The 19,063-nt window shown below is 51.8% G+C and overlaps 3 protein-coding genes across 8 annotated transcripts in view; 1 reads left to right on the top strand and 2 right to left on the bottom strand.

Annotated features, from left to right (window-relative positions):
* Positions 1–2,103: 2,103 nt before the first annotated feature.
* Positions 2,104–4,189, bottom strand: LOC122378552. The gene is made up of 3 exons (XM_043359757.1): positions 3,859–4,189; positions 3,450–3,664; positions 2,104–3,329 (listed from the first exon to the last, which is right to left on the bottom strand). The coding sequence occupies exons 1-3, from the start codon at positions 4,031–4,033 to the stop codon at positions 2,244–2,246; spliced, it is 1,476 nt and encodes a 491-aa protein (XP_043215692.1). The 5' UTR covers positions 4,034–4,189; the 3' UTR covers positions 2,104–2,243.
* A 254-nt stretch (positions 4,190–4,443) lies between these two features.
* Positions 4,444–15,922, top strand: LOC122378557 (tubulin polyglutamylase TTLL4-like). 5 transcript variants are annotated; one of them, XR_006256039.1, is made up of 17 exons: positions 4,444–4,567; positions 6,290–6,983; positions 7,252–7,424; positions 7,602–7,714; positions 7,880–8,073; positions 8,474–8,585; positions 9,210–9,399; positions 9,641–9,743; positions 10,545–10,752; positions 11,263–11,389; positions 11,660–11,876; positions 12,157–12,417; positions 12,706–12,791; positions 12,961–13,156; positions 13,610–13,660; positions 14,540–14,643; positions 15,156–15,192. XR_006256039.1 is itself a non-coding variant. In XM_043359760.1 (16 exons), exons 2-16 carry the CDS (start codon positions 6,324–6,326, stop codon positions 15,529–15,531), a joined length of 3,120 nt encoding a protein of 1,039 aa, XP_043215695.1. In that variant the 5' UTR covers positions 4,444–4,567; positions 6,290–6,323; the 3' UTR covers positions 15,532–15,922. The 5 variants fall into 5 exon arrangements, 3 of the variants coding, with proteins under 3 accessions (XP_043215695.1, XP_043215698.1, XP_043215696.1); XR_006256040.1 differs by having other exon boundaries at positions 4,445–4,567; positions 9,231–9,399; positions 15,156–15,922; XM_043359760.1 differs by lacking the exon at positions 13,610–13,660 and having other exon boundaries at positions 15,156–15,922.
* Positions 15,923–16,543: 621 nt separating this feature from the next.
* LOC122378556 (diacylglycerol kinase eta-like) overlaps positions 16,544–19,063 on the bottom strand; it is a 46,123-nt gene continuing 43,603 nt past the window's right edge. For both annotated transcript variants that reach the window (XM_043359758.1, XM_043359759.1), the window contains 4 exons: positions 18,948–19,043; positions 18,516–18,638; positions 18,146–18,390; positions 16,544–17,935 (listed from right to left, as the gene is read on the bottom strand). In XM_043359758.1, the coding sequence (XP_043215693.1) occupies positions 17,851–17,935; positions 18,146–18,390; positions 18,516–18,638; positions 18,948–19,043 (549 nt within the window). In that variant the 3' untranslated portion in view covers positions 16,544–17,850. The remainder of the gene's footprint in view (positions 17,936–18,145; positions 18,391–18,515; positions 18,639–18,947; positions 19,044–19,063) is intronic.

Here is a 19,063-nt window from a genome sequence, read left to right as displayed (position 1 = left end):
TATCAATCTACAACTATTTGCGACAAATAGATACAATCCTCGTCGTAAACGTAACAATTTCAAGCCTTTGCCTATTGGCCTTGAGATCTTTTGATAATAGTTAGCTGGCTAAAAAAAAAAAAAATATTTTTATTTACCATCGTGAGGCTATTTTTTTGGATTGATGAAATGAAAAATGAATTTTGCAGCTTGTATGATTTAAAATAAAATTACCAATCATTTTTTAAATAGAGGCCTCCACGGTGACGTCACAAACTATTTTTCGTAACTGGCAACGCTGACTGGTAGGCAAAACAAACCGGGCGATCGCGGCCATTTGCACTGGCGTCTCGTGGTTTATCGGATTGTGAGAGCTGTTTTCGATAGTTTTTTCTCTAGTTTGTGTTTTTGTTCGTGATGTACGACTCCTCACGATACAAAGCAAAGCTCTGCCTGGGAGAGAAGGTATTTCCTGATCCGTACAAGATCGATGAGGCCTACTGGATCTCGGACAGTTTCGAGAAGCTCCCACTCGTGCTGTTTCCAGATATATTTGCGTATCTGGTCTCCACTTCTGGCACTTTCACGTCCGACAACTTGAAAGCTTTCAAGTCACTAGATGCTTGGAATGTGTTTTTGTCTAGTCATGTTGGCCCACTCAAGCTCTGCTCAGTGGATACCAGTGGTGTTTTCGTGAAGGCAGAGGTACAGGCCAGTCAGACGGCTTCAAAGTCGTATAATGCATGGGTGCTCTGCCACCCCAATGGCAGTGTTATGTCTGCCCACTGCCAATGCATGGCAGGACTTGGAGAAGTGTGCAGCCATGTGGCAGGTGTGCTCTACAAGATCCAAGCAGCCGTACTCCACGGACTGACAGAGAATGCACCAACAAGCAAGGCCTGTCAATGGAATCATCAGACAGCTACGAAGAAGGTGGAGCCCAGCAAGGTCCTTGACATTGCAGCAGACATGGGCATTCCTGCCAAGCGAAGCAGCGTCGAGTTCATCATGTCTGATGCTGCATTTCAGACAGAGCTGCAGGATCTGCCTGCTGGGTGTGCGCTGCAAAGCTCTCTGCCAGTCAGTGGTGATGTTGTGGATGGCAGGACTGAGCTGCCATATCCCATCTACAAGATGTTCTCCATCTTGAAGAAGATAGCTCCTAGTGATGCTGAGCCATCGAGGAAGTACTGTGAGATGCTGGTTAACAAACTGAAGAAGATGTACCCGAGTGATGTGATAGGGAACGTCGAGCGAGCTACTGTGGATCAGGGAGGATCGAAGGAGTGGCTTAACCAGAGGCATGGAAGGGTGACTGCTTCAGTGTTTGGTGAGGTGGTGAGCCATGTCGAGGGGGGACGACAGAGTGCATCATTGGTGCGTAAGATCGTGGAGCCAGCGTCCTGTAAGCTTACAGTGCCTGCTGTAGTCTGGGGACATACACACGAGGCAGATGCTTGTGTTGCTGTAGAAGGGGTTCTGAGCTCTATGCATAGTGAGCTGACAATTCGTAAGTGTGGGCTGTTCGTCAGCCCTGACCACCCCTACCTGGCTGCCTCCCCAGATGGTATCATTGAGTGTGCATGCTGTGGGACATGGGTTCTGGAGGTGAAGTGCCCCTTTAGCCTGAAGGACAAGTCTCCGCAGGAGGCTGGGTTTCTAGATGAGAATGGGCACCTCAAAGCAGAGCACCCGTACATGATGCAGGTGCAGGGACAGATGATGGTCTGTGGGCTAAAGTCATGTGCATTTTGTGTGTATGTGCCGGGGCAGAAGCCCCATGTTCTGGTGATAAAGTACATGGAGAGCATGGGTGACTACCTGGTGAAGGTTCTTGAAACCTTTTATGTGAAAGAGATTGTGCCAGCACTCCTGAAGTGATGTCATAGCTAGCGACTGTGCCGGGTGCCCATTAGTGCACATGTAGGTTGTTCTGTCACTGACACCAGATGGTCGTGTTGATTTTGCTATGCTGGCTGCATTGATCATCATTGTCTGGCTGACAAATATATCTTTTGTGCTAGCTTATCTTTATAACAAGGGTTTGGGTTATGGCGTGATGCTGGTGCTACAGGTGATGCTGATTACGAACTATAACATCTGTTTGTGACCTCACACAAATCATTTGCAAGTCTGTTTTATTCATCAACAATGTCACTGTCATGAAAACAAACTCAATTGAGTTTGTTTTCAATACATGATCGGAGCATGTTACCAGCACTTAGTACCATCTAATCATGCATTCCATGGAGTTTTGGGGCATCTCACGGAACCACACTTGGATGCAGGTTTATGATACCTGCACACACACAAACAACATCATCTACCTGCGTGTACATGGTGACTGGCAATGTAGACTTCAGAATGCGAAACTTCGTTCTCATTCTACCAATGACTCTTTCAACATGGATTCTAGCTCGAGACAAAAGCCTAGACTTCTCTACTTCTGCCCTAGGAAGCTGGGCTTGACCACGAACAAATGCTGGTGTCAAAACTTTGAGATTGTACAGAGCCATTTCTGTAGAAACGGTAAACCCCCGGTCCGCCAACACCACATCGAATGGATCAAGGATGTCAATGAGCTCAGATGACAGTGTGATCTTTTTGTCTGATGATCGACCTCCCCAGACTGGAGACAAGAATGTAATTGCCCCAGCTGGTGACACACCAATTAGAACCTTGCATGTGTTATGGTGTTTGTAGGAACTGAACATTTTCTTTCTGGATGTGAGATGCCTTGGCCTGTCTGTAAAAATTTCAAAGCAGTCAACTACCACTCTGACCTTTCGAAGTTCGGGATAACGGAAGCAGAGAGGGAGGTTGGCCTGTATGCTTTCCCTTGATGGCCAGATGATGAGCCTCCTGCACATTGCAGCCATTGGACTGAGGGTTCCTTGAACGATCTTTGATACCAAGGACCTGCTTACACCAAAACGCCATGCAAGATCCTGATTGGTTGTCCCAAGCCTGAGCTTCATCAACACCATAAGAACCATGTTGTGCACAGACAACCTGGATATTTTGCTAAGGTCGCACCCCAGACAAAGAACCCTTACAAACCACATGAACATTGCTAGGGATGGGAACCCGGTATAAAATTTAAATTCCTCTTCATTCTCTTTCAAAGTCTCAAATGAGTTATGCTTTTTGCTGTTCAACAGCTGCTCACACTCCTCCTTCAACGATGTGACTTCAGCCTCCAGCTTATGAATTCTATCAAGTAGAGCTGAGACGACTGTCTTGTGGTTTTCTCCCCATGTACCATCAGTATTGCAGCCAACCTCACGGGTGCCAGTTGCTGCTGACATCTCCAGCAGTGCCTCTGCAGCTCTGGCCTCTTCAATGCTGACCTGCAAGATAACAAAAAGTAGGCATTGTTATCAACAAAATAGAGATAGTTACCTACTTCTTGGTGCCAGGAAAACTGGTTGAACTGGTAGGTACCTAAGTAGCCAATGTTTGTAGCTCACCTGAGACACTGGTTCTTCGGCTGTACACATTTCATCTTGATCTCCAGATGAAGCCGACAGGTGGAGAGACGCATGCTGTTTCTGAGCTGATCTTTGTTGGGCCCTTTCTGCTCTCTTCACTCCGCCGATCCCAACGTTGCTGGCATGCTGAGATGACGGGAAGTTGAAGACACTTGGTACCCAGTCAGGACTCCCTTTCTCACTGACTGGTGCCCCTGTAATTGAATAAATATATCAAAATTTGTCTAGGTGGTGGATCAACTTTCACTCACAAACCATAGACAATATGTTTGATAGCCTGAGATGCCATGCAAAAATATTGTGGCATTTTGACTCCACAATTATGTATGACGTAGAAATGACATTCATATTAAACATGTACACAGTTTTTTTTAAACTAGGTACTCACCAGTGATAAAATGCTTAGAGCATATCCTTGCCCCAGCGCCGGGCACAAAGTTTTTCCTCCTGGTAGCACGTACCCAAGCATTCAACCGGTCATTATCTTTGGGGAACCGATAAAAAGACACCTTATCTTTTCCAGAGCGAGAAGTGCAACCATAAGCAGCACAAGAAGTCGGCATTTTTCACGATAAAACGTGATTAACCTCCACCATCCTCTCGAATTCCCGCCGCACCCTATAGTGGCGCAACGCCTACCACGGAATGTTTTGCCTACCAGCAGCTGACTGCGCCCGGCGGCATTTTCCGTGACGTCATCCACCGGCCTCCGTGGAGGCCTCTATAGCCTCAAGTTAGCGTTTTCTGGCTAACGATGACCTTGAGAAATAACGGAATGCATTTTAAGCACAAAAATGTGGCTTTCATAAATTATGTTTGATTTATTTATTTATGATATTTGAATTTTTTACAAATTTAACAAAACCTTAGACAAGTCAATTTTGAACTTTGTATAAACGTTTTTTGCTATAAACCACAACAGCTGATTTATTCGGTCAGCTGTTCCAAGCGAAGTGCAAACTTCCTGAACTTCCGTCTCCGAGGCAATCTGCGCGGGATCCGTCACGAGAGTTGTGGTGCAGGAAGGCATGGCAGTATAATCTGTTTTCCTGTTAATTATTTTATTGCTGGGGCCACGACTGCTGAAGAATAATTTGGTAAGATTCATAAGAATTGCTGTGTGTACATTATTGCTTCAGTATAACCAATGATTCCCGAGTGAAAGAACGAACTGTGCCTTGTGTGAAGCGGAAAATGAAGATATTAATCATTTCTTGCTAGAATGTCCAATATTAAATGAAGTTAGGGTGAATCATCGTGAATTACAACAGCCATACTTGGAAGACAAAGAAGAAGTTATAATGAGATTTCTATTTGATAAGGAAAGAAGGAATATGGAAGAAAAGAAACGGATTTTGTGCAGCATGTGGACCCTAAGAACTAAAAGGCAAAAAGAGCTCAATACTTGTTAAGCACCCCGTACCAACTCATAGCGCGATAGTTTAAGTTAAAGTTTAAAAAGAAAAGGAGGAGCCGTTGCAAAGGCAATTCCTCAAAACCGTCAAGTTCAAGTTCAAGAGTATAACCCGAGGACGATTCAGACTTGCCTAAGCATAACAATAACGAAAGCGTATTTTTTATCTTGCCATAAATGCAAGAGCTTTGTCATGTGGTAGGAGTAAACTTTACATTGATAATGCTGGATATGTATCAAAGTTCACTAGGAACTTTATTTTTAAATGCTTGATCTGTATCAACGTATTTTATTATTGAGTAGTAGAAGGGTTGTACGTACTTGTATGTATTTTCAGGTCTTGCAATTCTGAGTCTGGTCACTATAAGACTGAACCTACCTGAGTTACAGGCTGAGATGTAGAAAGAATGCAGTTCAAGATGTAATTTGTGTTATATTTTGACCAGAAATCTAGTCTTCAAAGATAAACTGAAAATTGTCAAAAAGACTTGCCTTGTTTATTCTACTTCCTATCATGCTGCTGATGGTAATCAAGTATGTTATAGCTGTTGTACAAAAGTTTGCTAAAAATGCATCCATTTGTTGTCAGTTGGGTAACCATTATTGCCAAAAGAAATTAAAGTGCAAAGGTCAAGGTATCTAATACTGCTTTGTTGAGAGCACTCATCATTTCCCTAAAACGTCTGATTGCTCTGGAATGGCTCCATTTAAATTATTTAATGGTTAGAATGTAAAAAGTAAAGAAAAGGAAATTTGGTAATGATGCTGAGAAAATTATTTGGTTTTGCAAATATCATGGCCTCTTTATTAATCAACTGACTATGTGTAAATTTTGATGTAAGAGCCCAGTTTGGCACTGCTGCTGTTCCTATCTTATGCATCTAATGACACAAGTTTATACTTTCCTAGTCACAAATAAATTCATAGAATCTAATCAAATTTGCAGGGAAGGGTCAAGTTATTTTTGATTAATGCATAATTGATAGGCCTAGAAAAAGTCATATGATTATCCTAGATGCCTAAAAATCTTAACATATTCATTGATCTAAGTTTTTTTTTTGGAAGACCCTATTTAGTTTTCTATGGAAATAAAAGTAAATAGCAGACTTGATCAAGTTGTGTTTGTAATGAACTTTTTTCCCTTGATGGCATGCTTGTGTAAGAGTTTATATTGCTATAATTTTTCAAGAGTGAAGTCTCTTAAATGTTTTGCTTTGAGTGAAATGAATGCATTGAAGCCAAATTAATCATCAATATTATCTTTTTGGGCATAGATGATGGGATGTATTTTGCATGCCAAGTGTTTGGGCTGTCAGCAACCACATTCTGAGCACTTAATGTCAATAGTAATGTTAACCGACAGCAGACTAACTGACCCACTGTTGTGTTGTCTGTTTGCTGGCAGAGGGCTGAGCTGGTGCGGCGTCGGCGGCTCCTCCATGTCTGCCTCTGTGGTCACGTGCATCGGCTGCCTGCAGTGCGGCGCCACGTGCGGACAGTGCGCCAGCCGCGCGCGCTCCGAGCTGGCGCTGCCGGCCGCCGGCATCCCCGTCTGCCTGAAGCCGCGCGTGCCCGGCTGCTCGGTGCGGCTGGCGCGCGAGCCGCGTGTCTCGGGCTCGGCGCCGCAGCTCGGCCCGGCCGGCCGGCCGCCGGCGCCGCTGGCCGCGCTCGCTCCCAGCACGCGACCGGCGGCGGCCGAGCCGAGCGCGCGGTCGGCCGGCCCGCGGGCCGCCCCCACCGCCAAGGACGGGAAGCGCATCCGAGACGTGTGCGACTTCGGCGACTCGGCCAAGGTGCCGGAGGCGGTGACGAAGAGGAAGAAGGACGACCAGCCGGCGGCGACGGCGGCTGCCACGGTGGACGGACCGGGCGCCGAGCCGGAGATGGACGACAGGCCCGAGGCGGCGGCTAGTAACGGCGTCGGAGACCCGCCGGCCGCCGCGCCGAGTCCGACCCCAGTGGCCGAGACACCCCCGCCGCCGGCACCGGTGCACAGTCCGGCACCAGCACCAGTGCACAGTCCGGCACCAGTGCCGGTCCTCAGTCCGGCCTCGGCACAGTCGCCGCGAGCTTCCGCGCCACCTCGGCTCCTCTACCAGGTCAGAGAGGGGTGGACACTGACGGGATGTGTTTATTGTGCTTTGTTTTAACGAGATGTTTGCGTTGCATTGACATCTCTGTCGTTTTCATGTGGGTCTGAGGTATGATGACCCTTTATCATCGTCGATAAATCTACAGAGGCGTGTATGTTTATCAAATGCTCTCATGAATATATCACTTTCACACAGTTCCCTTTGCACCTATCTCAAACATAAACTATGTTCCAATGTCACCCCGTTAAATGTTCTGACGTTTGATGCGTTCCAGCCGACCCAGCCACCGTCGTTCCTCGACTCGGATCCGGCCAGCGTCCTCCGCAATGTGGGCGTGGCGCAGCCGGTCGAGCGCGAGCCGCGCACCAAGGCCAAGACCGGCTCGGCGCCCGCTGAGAAGGCCGACACCAGCAAGGCTGACTCGTACAGTGACTCGGACCTCGGCAGGTAAGGCGAGAGCTGCTGAGAACGCAGTGCCGTCCGGGCGAAACTTTTCGTCATAAGTTAACGGTCGCCACCTCAGAACGTTGTTGTTATCTCTTGTTATCTCAGTCTGAGCATCTGGGAAACATCTTGGGAAGCATCTCAGGGAACAGTTTGGGTAACGCACTGTTCTATTTTCAGTGACGAGGACGATTACTCTGATATTAGCGATCTGAGCGACCCCGAAAACGCCGATGACAGCTCGAAAGCGAACCCGTTCGCCGATGGAGACGATTCCGCCTCCGACTATGAAGGTAAGCGTTTCTGCACTTCCTCAATTAGCTGAACACACATTCCAAAACGGAACATCGAATTATATGTACTAGGTATGTATTGTGTTGGCTCATAATAAGTCTCGTTCGAACGTGCGTCTTCCCTCCGAGCCGTGAGGTTGAACCTCGCGTCCCGTGCGTCCACAGACAATCACTCGGTGATGAGCGGCATGACGGTGGCGTCGGTGTCTTCCCTGACGCCCTCGCTGGTCGGCACGACGCTGGGCGGCATCTCGCTGACGGAGACGCCGGCGGCGCCCGGCACCGACCTGCCGGCGCTCCACCTCAGCCTGTTCCCGCACGTGCCGCCCACCATCAACTTCTGCCAGTACAACGAAAAGGTACGACACTGGATTCCAATGTTTGTGTTCTGATAGCCGAATCTTTGCGGGCTGGTAGGGTGCGGCGAACGGATCGAGGGATTTGGGATTGGGCCTTTGGAAGGATAAATGACAATATATCTGTGCACTTCGGTGGATTTTAGCAGCGTGCTGTGCAAGCGTTTTCTTGGTAGAGCTTTGATAGCTTCGCTATGGAACGGACCTCGCCTTTGTCCCTGTGCTGTGGTGTGAAGTCGCGGACTCGTAACTGTGTAGTTGTCGATGTGCGGTTCTGTCCGCGCAAACGGAGTTCGATCTCCCGGCGGCAATGCTGCAGTGTTTGTTGTGTGCTTTGTAATGTGGCCGGTGACAGTGTCGCTGCTTCGTTCACTGTATAGCTTGTAATGTGTGGTCTCCGCAGACGGAGGACCTGCCGGCGGCCGTGAAGCGGCTGCTCCGCTGGCGTCTGAGCACCATCACTCCGCAGCTGGTGCGACAGACCATCACCAACTCGGGCCTCCGACTCACCAAAAGTGAGTTCCAGTCGCCCGGCTCTCCGCGCTATACGCTCTCCCAATCCCTCTGCTCCACTCTCAATCCCGCTCCTCTCTCCGACACCCGGTGATGCTACATTCTCCGTCGGTGTAGTGTGTTCTTATTGTCCTTTCACCCGGCAGCTGCCGTCGCTTCCGCCACGCCTTACCCCTGCTCTTCATTGACACTGTTGATTCACTGTCTAGTTAGATTTAGTATATATTTTAACTGTTTGGGTAGTCTTGCTTACGTGACGAGCATTTATACGGATAGCATATTGAGTGTTGGCGTAAACTCGGTGCCGATTTGATGTAATTTTTGCTACCTGACTGACGGATAACGTTTTACACGCAGTGGCGGAGACCTGTTTCGGGGAGGTATTTGATGAACAGCCTGCCGTCGGGTAACGTCCCAGGTATAACGCTCCTTGCCGCCGCCGCTAGCAGACGCAGTAACACTTCACTCGGGGTTCGGTTTGGTTTGCCTGCCTCTGAATAGATAATCTAGCATTATCGCTTCGCCTCAGCTCAGCTTTCTGTTGTTTTTATTTCAGCAGCAGTCCCGGAGGTCCGGCCGAGTGCTCTGTGCGGATGGCGCTGACCTGTGAGTGGCTCTGTCCTCAGGATACCTGCCCTCTGCTGCAGAGACGCCGAACTGGGTCGGCACCTGGGGCAAACACATGAAGGCCGAGTGCTTCAAGGCGGTGCGCGACTTCCAGAAGGTCAACCACTTCCCGGGCACATTCCAGATCGGCCGCAAAGACAAGCTCTGGAAGAACATCTCGGCACTGCAGATCAAGTTCGGCAAAAATGAGTGAGTGAAAACTGTGGTGCAGAAAATATGAAATAGCTGAGAGCGATTTTGGCTACGTATTGATTGTAAGGTCTCTTGCGATTCCGTCGAAATCCATCTAGCTGGCAGTTGTAGATGAGCTGGCCGTTTATGAGCCTACTTTATAGTAATTTCTGGCCGGCCGTGACATAATGTTCGATGCCCTAGTTTCCAATCTGTCTGAGCTCCGACCCTGACCTCTCGTTACTTCTCCCGCCTCCAGCTTTGGGTTTGTGCCGCGGACGTACGTGCTGCCCACCGACCTGAAGGAGCTGAAGGTGGCGTGGCGTCGGGACGGCGGCAAACGAAAGTGGATCATCAAACCGGTGGGTAACTGCCACGGTCCAGCCCAAAGAGCGGAGGTGCTCTGTATTAACCGTGAGGCGTCTGTTTTCCACCGACGTCGGGCTTGTTGGTTGTATAGCAAAGCTCACTCGTTTCTGTTACGTTATTGTCGGTGTGTTGACATTTAGGTTAAAGTTACCGTCTGATGAATCCTGTTCTTTCTGGGGAAAGAGGTCAAAGTTCGGTTGTGTATGGCCATAGACCACTCAATATAGTGGTCTCTGGTATGGCATAAGAGGAATCGGAAATTTTATTCCATGGGCGTCCACTTTTCATGTACTGGGCGTGACGACGGTTCATTCTCTGTCTATGCTGAAACTTTTGAAAAGTTAAGTCCTATCCAGAAACAGCGGTGGCGTAGACTCTCCTACAAATAACTGCCGATGGTCTGCCTTTTCCCAGAATGTCACGCATGCAACATGACACTTGTAAAGCTTTTACGTTGAAGCAAATGATAGCCTTTGAATGTCACAGTTGCATGATTTTCCCTCCCTACCTGTGTCTAACATGCAATTTGTTTTGTTCTGTGATGCTTTAGAAAAGTGTTGGCTGTCGTTCGGTCCTCACCCTGGCTGAGCCTTGCCCGGCACATTTTCTACAATCTGTCCTCCTCTCCTTCCCCTTCCCCCGACCGATTCTCTGAAGTTTGACCTGACGTTCAGTGACTCCGACCGCCTGACCAAAACCCTCTCCCCTCGCACCCGTGACCGTCGCCTCTCTGACCGTCCCTCCCTGACTGACCGTTCTCTCTCTGACTGCTCCGCCTCCCCGGCCACCCCCAGCCGGCGTGTGCGCGCGGTACGGGTATCCGCGTGATCCAGCGCTGGTCGCAGCTGCCCAAGAAGAAGCAGCTGATCGTGCAGCGGTACGTTAGCCGGCCGTACCTCATCGAGGACCGCAAGTTCGACCTGCGCATCTACGTGTACGTCACCAGCTTCCACCCGCTGCGCGTCTACATCCACGACGACGGCCTGGTCCGATTCGCCTCCGGTGAGCGGCGGGGAGGGGGCGGGGCGGCGGCTCGGACGGGTTTTTGTAGTAGGGTGGATGCGTTTTTGTGGTGGCTAACGCCGTTCGAGTGTCATATTGCAGCGACGGATTAGTAAGAATGTGCACTATCATGGCGACGTGCCAACAATTGTGTTTTCATTCCTGTGAAATGTTTGAATGTGACTGATAGCAAAATATAGAGTCCGTACTTCTGTTGTGTATGATTGCTTACACAAGCAGTGTCATTTTTGCAATTTTTCTGCGTCAATTCCTAGTTCCATGCCCTGTTTACGGTAAAATATAGCATCGTCAGATACAAGCGAGACATTTGTATATGTTTGTCTTTTTACCGGTGTGTGTCAACTATTAGGCATCAAAGTCATTGTCAACATCATGAGATCGGTTTCAGTGGCGGGCTTGGGACGACCAGAGACTCCCGAGTCTGGCCAAGTCCCATTTTTTTCTGTCACCTGACACCGTTCTGTCTCGCGGCCGATGTCCGTATTGTAGTGAAGTACTCGAACGTCGGGAAGACACTGTCGGATCGGTTCATGCACCTGACCAACTACAGCATCAACAAGAACTCGGACGCCTACCAGCCCAACAACGACGCTGAGCTCTGCCAGGGACACAAGTGGTAAGACGACCGGTGAATTATGGTGGGCTGTCGGTGGGTCTTTTTGAAGGACGTCGTGTGTGCCTGTCCTTACCACTACATAATGAAAATGTGTCAAAGTCAAAATGTTTTCATTTAGGTGCAAAAGTCAGCGCGCTAGCTGAGTATGGATATTAATTGATTTGTGGACGGTAGATGCAAGGCTAAAGTACTTGTTGACGCTGACCGTTTTCTGATCGTCTAAGAACCTGCAGCCCAATTCGCACCTAACCCCGTTGCGCGCCGTTTCAGGACGCTGAAGGTGTTCTGGGCGTACATGCGCGAGCGGGGCGTGGACACGGACGCCTTGTGGCGACGCATCATCGACATGGTGCTGAAGACGCTGATCGCCGGCGAGCACCACATCCTGTCGCTGTCGCGGCAGCACGTCGTCTCCAACTACTGCTGTCACGAGCTGTTCGGCTTCGACGTCCTCCTCGACGAGAAGCTGCGGCCCTGGCTGCTGGAGGTAAACAGATTGGAGTGGAGAGCTGTGATCGCTGATTCTAACTTTTTCACACTGTCAATGAAAAACTGAGTTTGAAATGGTCAATTGTGTACCTATTTGCACTATAATTTGGCTACTCAGTTAAGTTATGCTACGGCAATAAGTATATATACCAAAGCGATATGAAGAGTGAAGACGGTATAGCATGTCACTGTGCGAGCCTCGGCGATGTCCCACCTGGCAAACTGGGTGAACACCACAGTAAGCCTGGCCTGACCTCTCCTTCCTCTTGCCATTTCAGGTGAATATCAGCCCGTCGCTGCACTCGGCGGCGCCGGTCGACCTCAGTGTCAAGGGTCCGCTGGTGAGGGACCTCTTCAACATGGCCGGCTTCCACGTGCCCAACAAGCTGTCTGCCGAGCAGCAGCGGGAGGTCATCGGGCAGCTGTCGTGCGGCGAGGCGCTGCAACGGCTGGTGCTCGACAAGCGGCTCTACACGAGTGTCTGCAGCCAGGAGGAGCGCACCAAACAGACCGAGATGCTCAAACTGGACAGGGCTCAGGTGAGGGGGTCGTGGCGTGATAAGGGAGTTCTGCGCGGTCGCGATCCGGCAATCCACGATGGATTTGCAATACTGTGCAACGTGTGTGCCAAGGAAATGACTGACGCTAGTATAAGTGGTGTTGTTTTGGTTAATGTATTGCATTGATCCACAACTTACATTTATTTACCCTAGCTTGGAACCGCATCACGAATGTTTCCCACTGCAGCTGCTGGTATATTATCATTAAATGAACATGCTTCTGTATGTTACCGCCGATGGTCTGACGCTGCCACATGTGGTCCACAGTACCTGACCAAGATTCTGGAGTGTCTGACGCCGGACGACGTGCGCCATCTGGTCCGGTCAGAGGACGAGCTGAGCAAACGAGGCGGGTAAGTAATTATCAGACACACGGCCGCAGGCGCGAGCTGACGCTCGAACTGCGGCCTGAAGCTGGTCGTCTCATGCCATGTATTGCAAGTTTCTTCTCTGTGGATGCCTCTTCGTCTTACGCGGCCTCAAGCGTATTGTCTTACATCACTCATGTTCGTATCTCCACAGTTTTGTGCGCATCTTCCCGACTGCGAGCACTTACCACTACCACCAGTACTTTGACAAGCCGCGCTACTACAACCGCCTGCTGGACGCCTGGGAGACCAAGTACGGCCGTGATCGCGAGCAGGGCCGCGGCCGGCTGCGCAGCCTCTGTCAGGACAAGTACCACCTGCACGTGCCCAGCAACTACCTGCGGAGAAAGGTACGGATCAGTGAGGTGGACGAGCCGGTTAGGATACAAGTGACACTCATTTAGAGATTTAGATGCGGCCAATGGATTATATGTCAACTGGCAGTTTTGCGCGCTGATGCGGATAGAACTTACGACCTTCTTGCGTCGTTGGAGCTTTTACTTGGCGTGCTCTGGGGTTAATTTCTTCGGCTTCCTGTGCTATCCTATGATCCAATGCATTCAGCTGGTAACCTTTTTTTTTTAATCATGGTAGCATGGCTCTTCGCTTCCTTCTATGAGTCTCACAACTGTCCCTTGAAGCACTGCCGTGCTCGGTGCTAAGTCTGAGTTTCTCTCTGCCCGTGAGACAGGCGAGTTTCTGTTTCTGTGTTTGAAGCAAGTCTGTGTGAGCGTTGAGGTAGTGTGGTCGGCCGGCGCGGCGCCGGACCGTGCCGACCGCTGGACGTGTTTCTGTACCGCCAGAGCTGGCTCGACGTGCCCACCATGGCCTTCCCGGAGGATATCTAGCCCCCAGTGAGTCCGCTACGATCCTCCGACTTACCTATTCCTGTCCGCTTTCAGTTGCGCTTTCCTCTTTTCCTGCCATTTCCGTGCTTTGCTTCAGTGCCTCCTGTCGTGTTCCTTCACTTCCCTTTCCTCGCTTCCTCCTGTATTTCTTCCCTCTCGCTCTGCTTCGAGTATTGAATCGCGCCTTGATCAGCGGTAACGATCAAAGCGCGTACTGCTAACCCTTCGGTAGCGTACTGCTAGCCTTGTGTTTGCTTACTTGAAGCAGTGGCCAGGTTTATTGTCTTTATGGGTATTTGAAATATTTTGCATCCTCTCGGCTCGCGCCCGCCATCTAGTCAAGTAGGTTTAGGAAAACAAGTTACCCCATAGTGTACACATATGTACCAGGCGTTTTGCCTGCCTACGTCTGCTCGCCGTAGCTGATGCCTGGACCAGGCTGACAGCGTATGATTCTCTCCATTTACTTCAATGAGTTTGAGTGAGTGCATCTGTTATCGATGACAGGGATCTGCTGTTGGGGTAGAAGTCGAATAAGTCGTATAAGTTGTTTAAGTCGGCCTTAACTGGAAGTCTTGGTGTGTCCTGTAGATCATGGTGTGCGACAGGTGTGGTTTGTCACCCGTGTGTTTAGCAGTAAATTATGTTACTCGGACCCGCGCTAGTCTAACGGCGCTACCTCTGCTATCGAAAGTAGCGCATTTGTATGGCAGAACGAGACACCAATTACTTGTATGCTACAAGATAGACGTTTGCATTCGCCGCCTGCGTATAGAAGTCACTGGTGAAGTTCCGCCTCCGCCGCGATCCGGACACACCCGAATTTTCCGTCTGATCCGCTGGGAGCTGTTCAGGGTTCCATACTGACGCCACCACTTTTTACAGACGTTCACGGCTGAGGTGGTGGCGGCGGCCGAGGCAGCACGCAAGGCCGCCCTCCTGGCTGCCACCAGCATCTCCACCCCGGCGGCGACCAGGACCACCAAAAGGTGAGGCTGGTTAGCACACTGTCCGTGTAAAACTGCGATGCGTGTGCAACAATGATCATACAGGATTGTTACACTTGCTGGCTTGGGTATTTTTCTCACGTATCGTAATGAAACTGAAAAAATTATGTCTTGGAGAACGTGTGTGTATCAAACTAACATTTATGACAGAATAAAGTCCTGTTACATGGTCGTTGTGCTCATCTGAAGCAATCACCGCCGCTTGGCTGGTATGTTCACCATAACCAGTGTTTCACCTACCGTGTGTCGGGCGTGCCGTTTTTCGCGTGGAAGTTTCACGCTGAGGAATTACTCACGAAAACAGCCGTTCGGGCAAGCCCGTTTCGCGGTATACTGTGGAATTCTTCGCGATTCGCGTTGCCCGAACGGCCGTTTTCGTGAGGAATTCCTCAGCGGGGAAATTCCACGCGAAAAGTGGCCCGTGCGAACGCAGGCCTAATATTTCCCACTACCCTGTCGAGTATCTGACCGACCTCCGTGTGTGCTCTCGGCAGCTCGTCATCTCTGTCGGCCAGCCGGACCGTGTCTTCCGACTCGGGCCTCAGCTCGATGGAGACGGAGACGGCGGGCCGGCCGCGGCCGCGCACCGCCGCCGGCCGGCCCTCGCTCACCGCCCGGCCCGGCTACAAGAGCCTGCCGGCGCTGAAGCGGGCGCGCCCGGCGCGGCCGCCGTCCGCCCCCGCCCCGACCCCTGTGCCGGTGGTCAGCGCCGACCCGGCGGCGGCGGCCATCCTGGCGGCCTCGGCGCCCGTACCGGTGGTGGTTCTGGAACCGGCGCCGGTGCCGGTCGGCGCGCTGCCGCCCACCAGCCCGCTGCGGGTACAGGGACAGCAGATCGAGCCGTGCAGTCGGCCCGGCCACCCGTCCTGAGCGGCCGCCGCCGCCCGACCAGTGACCAAAATATGACCAGTGACTCGCCGCCAGTGACTGACGAGCGGCTCAGTGACGAGTCGGCAGCGCCGCAGCCAGCAGAGCGGCACGTGATCTGTAGTCAGCGCGCGCCACGCACCGCGCTGGGGAGGGAGCCCGTACGACCCGCCCAAATTGGAGAGCATGAGCGGTGCTGAGGGCGCTGGGGCCGCCGGCCCGGGCGGACCGGGCAGAGGGCACCCTGTGCCTTCGCGTCTCATCCCGTCATCGTGAGTGCTCGCCATGTTCGATGCGTTCTCTTCTCGTTGTGTGAGACAGATTCCACGCCGGAGTTGTATCGATAGAATATTTATATTGGTCGTTTGTAATACATAATTTGGCAACAACTGAAGATGATGACTTTTAGATGAAGAGTTGAAGTTTCTAATGGGCTCAATGCTCATTTGAGCTGCTGGAGGATGTTCCTGAGAGATCGGCCCTTTTTTGTACGTTAACATCACCATTAGTCGCATAGCGTAGCGAAGGCAGCCAGGTCCAGGTTCGAACTCTCGGTCGGAACTCGGAACATTCTGTTTCTTGACACGCCGCTACAGTGCGCTATAGCACTGGTGCGGCGTTTGCGAAGAATTCTCGACGACCTTTCAGCGTTGCGAGCGTTCGAGTTTGTTGATGTTTCCTTGGAAACCAAATACACCGCTACTCGTAGCGCGCTGTAGTGAAACACTGCCCAGGAGTGCTGACAATTGACATACTCGTCGATCCCCATTCACCTTAATCTCGGTGGGTTAGGGCAACCTCTTTTGCCGTTTTCCGTCTACTAAACGAGTCAACGCGTGGAACTGTTGCTTCATGAAGTGATTCGATGCCCGGTGACCAAAGTAGCCAGCGAGTGGCGGGGAGGAGAGTGGGACGATAGCCAGAAAGGTATGTTTAAAATGGAGGTCCGGCGTTAGTGTTGCGCGTCCATGAGATAAATTTGACCCGACGCTACGCTCCAGAGCACATCCGCTCACATAGGTGTCACGTATATTGCACAAACTGCGTAAATGGGTAAAACCGTCGGCGGGCCGGTACAAAGTCAGATGACTAAAACGGTAATAAATATAAAGACCCACAAACCCCAACAGTTATAACCGTACATAGATTCCCACACATACAAACATCGCGTGCATGTCAGAGATAGAGAGGCACTGGGCCCAGATATAAGAGTAGAGTGGACCGCACTCGGGCGGCCACACAACGATCACTGACGGCCATATCGGTGGTATGAAACAACAGAAGGCGTGCAGCCGGCACCGCGGCCGGTCCTGAGGGGCACAGGCGTCCGGCGGGGCCGCCGCGGAACACGGTATGTCGGGACTGGATCGCCAGGGAACACAGGAATCCGGAGCCGCACCTCCCGCAGACAGAGGTCGGTCAGAGGGACCTTCAGACGCCGGAGCGGCGGGCGACCCGGCCTCAGTGGGCTGCATTCACATCCCCGGTAACATCAACCTCACCCAGACACACTCCGTTCCGCCCGTAAAGCTCGCTTCTCTACACTCCCACTGCCCCCAAACACACACACTTTTACAACCCGGTCCGCGGTCATTCTCCAAACATACTAAGCGTAGGTATACAGACAGTGCGCACACATGCTTATTGCCAGCGAAGGACCGAAGCGAAGGCGGCACCGTGGTTGAGTGGGGTACACAAAACCCACTTAAAGACTATCCAGTGCCGCACACCATGAGACAGCACGGTGCACCGGGGCGAGTTGTGCGACAGCGCGGTGCACGCGGACAACCGTCCTCCATCTCTCTCGCGCTCTCTCTCTGTCATTGTCGGGCTACGAGGTAGATGATGCGGGGGCGGGGGCGGGGGCGGGGGCGGGTGAGGCGGCCGCCGGAATGTGCCGCCCCACACGGCGGCGCGGTGCCGCCGACTGAGACCAAGGTGTAGGAACTGGGCACGAGTCCCACTAGTGGCCGGCACCGGGCCGGGGAACAGACGGCCCTCTCCGGCGCGGCGCCGCCGGCACCACTCGGAGCGTCCCACACGGGAACTAAAACCGCCGCCGGCGCTCAGAGGAACGCCGGCGAATGTCACTAAACTGGTCCAGACCGCGACGGTGAACATGATCATCATCGATATAAATAAAACAGACGAGGTAAAAACACGCAATTTACACTTAGAAATTGGCCCAACCGTTTCACACTATCGGCTCAAAGGCCGTTCTGGTCATACGAAGCAGTCTCCGAATCGCGTCACGCACACAGTCAGGGTAAATGAATAAAAACAAACTAGAAACCACAGACAAGTCCCTGAGAACGATTACAGCTAAGGGGTGTTTCGAATTTCCTTGATGGCTTGCTGTATTCGCTTGATATGGCCGATCTTGACGATACCGAGCTCTTTGAGGTCCCTGAAACCGAGCGCAGCGCGTCAGGATATGCCGAAACTAAATTACTCACTAAACCTACCAAAGATACCAAAGATACCAAAGCTACGTATGATACAAAGTCAACAAGGACAGTAGCTGCAGTGCAACCCGTAAAAATCATACTAACACCGTGCCCGAGTGAATCTCTTATCGTCCCAGTTAAACCAGCACGGCGACGGCGGTGCCGCTCACCTGCGCTCCAGGCTGAGCAGTTCCGGGCCGCGCACGTCGTGTCGTATGAAGCTGTTGCGGTACTCTGGCAGCGCGATACTCTCCAACCAGGCCACCACCTCCTCTGTGGTCCAGGCGGCCACGGCGGCAGCGCCGGCCGGCGGCGGCGGACCGGGCGACGGCGCCGCCGGCGGCCGGCCCTCGCGCCGCAGCCGCCGGCGGAACAGGCCGCCGCGCGACTGGCGGCGCTGCTTCTCCGCGCCCGGCTGCGGGAGGGGTGGGGAGGGTAAGGAAACAACGGCCTAAACTACCGGGTGGTGGGAACACAGTCACGAAAGGTGCTTCATCTAAAAAAAACTGCCTATAACTATGCTCCCCGCCCGTCTCTCACCTCCGCCGGGTCTGTGGCCGCTGTGAACTGGACGGCTCCGTGCACGGACTGGGCGTGTCGTAACTCGGCCTCGAGCTGAGACATGGCCGTCACCAGCTGCTCCTCCAGGCCACCGCACTGGTTCTGGGGAGAGAGAGAAGAGAGAGAGAGAGAGAGAGAGAACAGACAAGACAGTCAGAACAGGAGAACATATTACACCAGCTGAGACATGGCCGTCACCAACTGCTCCTCCAGACCGCCACACTGGTTCTGAGCACAGAACACAGATATATTGTCAGATCCGAACAGCTGCAAGACATATCACATACACTTGACGAGCTGGATTAGGCTCGGATACCCACTGTCCACAACATCTGTCTTGCCAGAAACTAACCGAGAGTTCACAAACCCTACACTTAGATCTAGTCACAGCCAGCCTGGTCAGCTACTTACAATGTGTGAGCCACACTCGTGCAGGAAGTCGGCCATTTGCGAGTGGAGGGAGCGAACCGAGGTCACTAGATCGGAGACCTCCGGACGGTGGGAGCCCTGCCGAGACAGGTCAGATC

This window comes from Amphibalanus amphitrite, unplaced genomic scaffold (assembly GCF_019059575.1).
Source record: "Amphibalanus amphitrite isolate SeventyFive unplaced genomic scaffold, NRLGWU_Aamphi_draft 000061F_arrow, whole genome shotgun sequence".
In the NCBI taxonomy this organism is placed as follows: Eukaryota; Metazoa; Arthropoda; class Thecostraca; order Balanomorpha; family Balanidae; genus Amphibalanus; species Amphibalanus amphitrite.
Note: the sequence above shows the minus strand (reverse complement) of the source record. Positions and strands in the feature narration are given on the sequence as shown.

Bases quoted from the DNA above. Each gene is read 5' to 3' on its own strand.
- LOC122378552 (XM_043359757.1), bottom strand. From the start codon at position 4,033: ATGCCGACTTCTTGTGCTGCTTATGGTTGCACTTCTCGCTCTGGAAAA. The intron at 3,665-3,858 runs GTGAGTACCTAG...ATTCAATTACAG, and splicing joins CTCTAAGCATTTTATCACTG to GGGCACCAGTCAGTGAGAAA. The intron at 3,330-3,449 runs GTGAGCTACAAA...GTTATCTTGCAG, and splicing joins CCGAAGAACCAGTGTCTCAG to GTCAGCATTGAAGAGGCCAG.
- LOC122378557 (XM_043359760.1), top strand. From the start codon at position 6,324: ATGTCTGCCTCTGTGGTCACGTGCATCGGCTGCCTGCAGTGCGGCGCC. The intron at 6,984-7,251 runs GTCAGAGAGGGG...GATGCGTTCCAG, and splicing joins CACCTCGGCTCCTCTACCAG to CCGACCCAGCCACCGTCGTT. The intron at 13,157-14,539 runs GTACGGATCAGT...CACTTTTTACAG, and splicing joins GCAACTACCTGCGGAGAAAG to ACGTTCACGGCTGAGGTGGT.